Consider the following 2968-nt stretch of genomic DNA (forward strand, 5'->3'; position numbering starts at 1 on the left):
ATAATGCAGCAGCGATGCCTCTAGTGGACACCAGTAGAATAACATGTATTATCTCCATAATGCAGTAGCGATGCCTCTAGTGGACACCAGGAGAATAACATGTATTATCTCTATAATACAGTAGCGATGCCTCTAGTGGACACCAGTAGAATAACATGTATTATCTCCATAATACAGCAGCGATGCCTCTAGTGGACACCAGTAGAATAACATGTATTGTATATTAAAGAATGCATGATATTATGCTGTTAAATTCGTGGGATTATTAAGTTTATTAAAGGAGCTGAGGTACTCATTATTCATTAACACAAATACAAAACAATGTGAAGTGATTAAACTGTAGTCCAAGCAATAGTTTCCATGGAGAGGACAAAATGAGAGCACACTCAAAACTATCTGGCAGCTTTTATTCTCAAGGTGTGACAGCAGACAGGTGACCCTGATGCTACAGGTGGGTTCAGTAGATCAGCAACAAGGAGACGACGTGGAGGAATAAATTAAAAACCCCAAAAGAACTCGTCAGGTAAACAAAACAAAAAAACTTAACAAAAATCAACTTCGGCCTCGACAACAACAAACAGAAGATTCAAATAAAAACAATAAAAAAAAAAAATCTGTTAGAAAACTCGAGTGCGTTTTAGTTTTTGGTTTGTTTCTTCCTCACTGTGCTTCTGTGACTCTACACACACACACACACACACACACACACACACACACACACACACACACACACACACACACACACACACACACACACACTCTCTGTACACTGAACAGATCAAACCTTCAGTATTTACACTCGTTTTTATAGACTCTCTCTCTCTCTCTCTCTCTCTCTCTCTCTCTCTCTCAGGGCTGCAGCTTTAAAGAGTTTAAGCCCCGCCTCTCTCGTTCTCACCCCGGTCGGCCAATCAGCAGCTGCTGTTCTTGAACTCTCCGTTCTCAGTGATGGACAGTTTGGTGGGGTTGGTGGGTGACAGGCCGTTGCGGAGGTTCGGTGTGCTGTAGCGCTCCTTCACCTGCGTCAGCGCCGCCATCAGCCGCGAGTTCGCCGCGTCCAGGGAGTCGATCCGCTGCTCCTGATTGGATAAGAGAAAAACAAAACAAGGTTTAAAAAACACAAAATAATCACCTCAATTAAAACCCTTAAACACACCTTCATCTAAAAACCTAACCTCTTAGACAGATATCATTCATTTAAAAAACTAAATCGCACCTTTATTTTGAAAGTATAAAAACTATTTCAAAAGCTTTGATGAGCAATTTAAGTAGATTTACTTTCATTTTAAACAATAACAAACTCATTAATGACTTTAAAGTGATTCTTGAGGGATTTTAACAAATATGTATTCACGTATTAAAAGCTTTATTAGTTAATAAGCTGTAATATATTAAGGGGTTTCTGAACATTTCTATCAGATAGTTTGAAAGCATTCCTGAAACGTCTTAGTTATGTTATATTAAACGCACCAAATGTTTTAATTAAGGGACAACTTTCATTTCCAAAATCACAAGTTATTACATTTATCCCCATAAAATACATTTTTAATTTCCTTTATTACATCACTATATAACTGGTAAAACACACACATTTTAATTACAACATATTCAGGAGAGTAATTATATTTTTAGAGATTCTTGTTCATTATTACGGTATTTAATGGAAACATTAGTGATGTTTTATACATGTATAAAACATCACTACAGATAACTTACATGTGTGTGAAGAACTGAATGTTTCAGAATTAAACTGCAAACGTATTCATAAATGAATGGATTATAAAAGAAGTTATAAATAAGTGAAAAGTAATAATTCATCACTATTTAATACATCAGTTTACAAACGGAGTAACATAATGAATGGAATATCCAGTAATGAGGGTTTCTACAGGCAGTAAATGTGAGGTTTATTCATGAATCACGAGGTTTTAAAGTATCAGACATGATTCAACTGGCAAAAAATCCTTAAAACCAAACAGCTGTAAGTTATCCCTGAATGTATACATTCTATAAAGTCAGAGATGAACTTCATGTTGTTTAAACTGAGCAGATAGTTCATTAAAATGTCTATAAAACCTGTAATACTTTGTTGGAAATGATCTTGATTTGGTTTCAGAGTAAAGTTGTGAAAATGAAACATCCAGGAAAACGTTTCAGGGAACAGCAGAAAATATAGAAAATATAAACGGCCCAAAACAAACAAAGGAAGGAACCAAAGAGAACGTGAGATCAAAGCTCTGCTGCAGCTTCTCAGCAGGAAGTCAAAACTCTGATCTTTGATCCACCTGCTCAGAAATTGAGACCATCAAGACCCGAGCGGACGGAGTCTAGAAGAGAGTGAACTGGCAGCTCCGGTGCTTCAGAGGGGGGGGGGGGGGTGAAGGGGGGAGCAGCCAAACAGAAATGAAACCAGCTCAGAGCGCCACAAACCAAAACACCAGCAGCCTGAGACGCCTCACACGAGTCCATGTGAACGACACCATGAACATGATGAGCGAGTTACACCGACCCCATCGCTAGGAGGCAACGACGTCACAATTATTATCTAACGGTGAAACTACAGAGTAAATTATAAAGGTGCTAAATACAATAATCAGAGCATTTCTATTGCCTGTGAGCAGCTCTCATCATGGTGTTGGTTAGCAGCTAACGGTGCTAGCAGTGCTGAGAGATCTAACAGAGCTAACAGTGCTAACAGAGCTAACAGTGCTGAGAGATCTAACAGAGCTAACAGTGCTAACAGAGCTAACAGTGCTGAGAGATCTAACAGAGCTAACAGTGCTAACAGAGCTAACAGAGCTAACAGTGCTAACAGAGCTAACAGTGCAGAGAGATCTAACAGAGCTAACAGTGCTGAGAGATCTAACAGAGCTAACAGTGCTAACAGAGCTAACAGTGCTAACAGTGCAGAGAGATCTAACAGAGCTAACAGAGCTAACAGTGCTGAGAGATCTAACAGAGCTAACAG

The 2968-nt window shown here is 38.8% G+C and overlaps 1 protein-coding gene across 5 annotated transcripts in view; it reads right to left on the minus strand.

Moving 5' to 3' along the window:
* Positions 1-393: 393 nt before the first annotated feature.
* rasal2 (RAS protein activator like 2) overlaps positions 394-2968 on the minus strand; it is a 55676-nt gene continuing 53101 nt past the window's right edge. For all 5 annotated transcript variants that reach the window (XM_068726077.1, XM_068726075.1, XM_068726076.1 and 2 more), the window contains one exon: positions 394-1079. In XM_068726077.1, the coding sequence (XP_068582178.1) occupies positions 912-1079 (168 nt within the window). In that variant the 3' untranslated portion in view covers positions 394-911. The remainder of the gene's footprint in view (positions 1080-2968) is intronic.

Source organism: Cebidichthys violaceus, unplaced genomic scaffold (assembly GCF_023349555.1).
Source record: "Cebidichthys violaceus isolate CVI_PGR_0920_01 unplaced genomic scaffold, fCebVio1.0.p SCAF_38, whole genome shotgun sequence".
NCBI lineage: Eukaryota > Metazoa > Chordata > Actinopteri > Perciformes > Stichaeidae > Cebidichthys > Cebidichthys violaceus.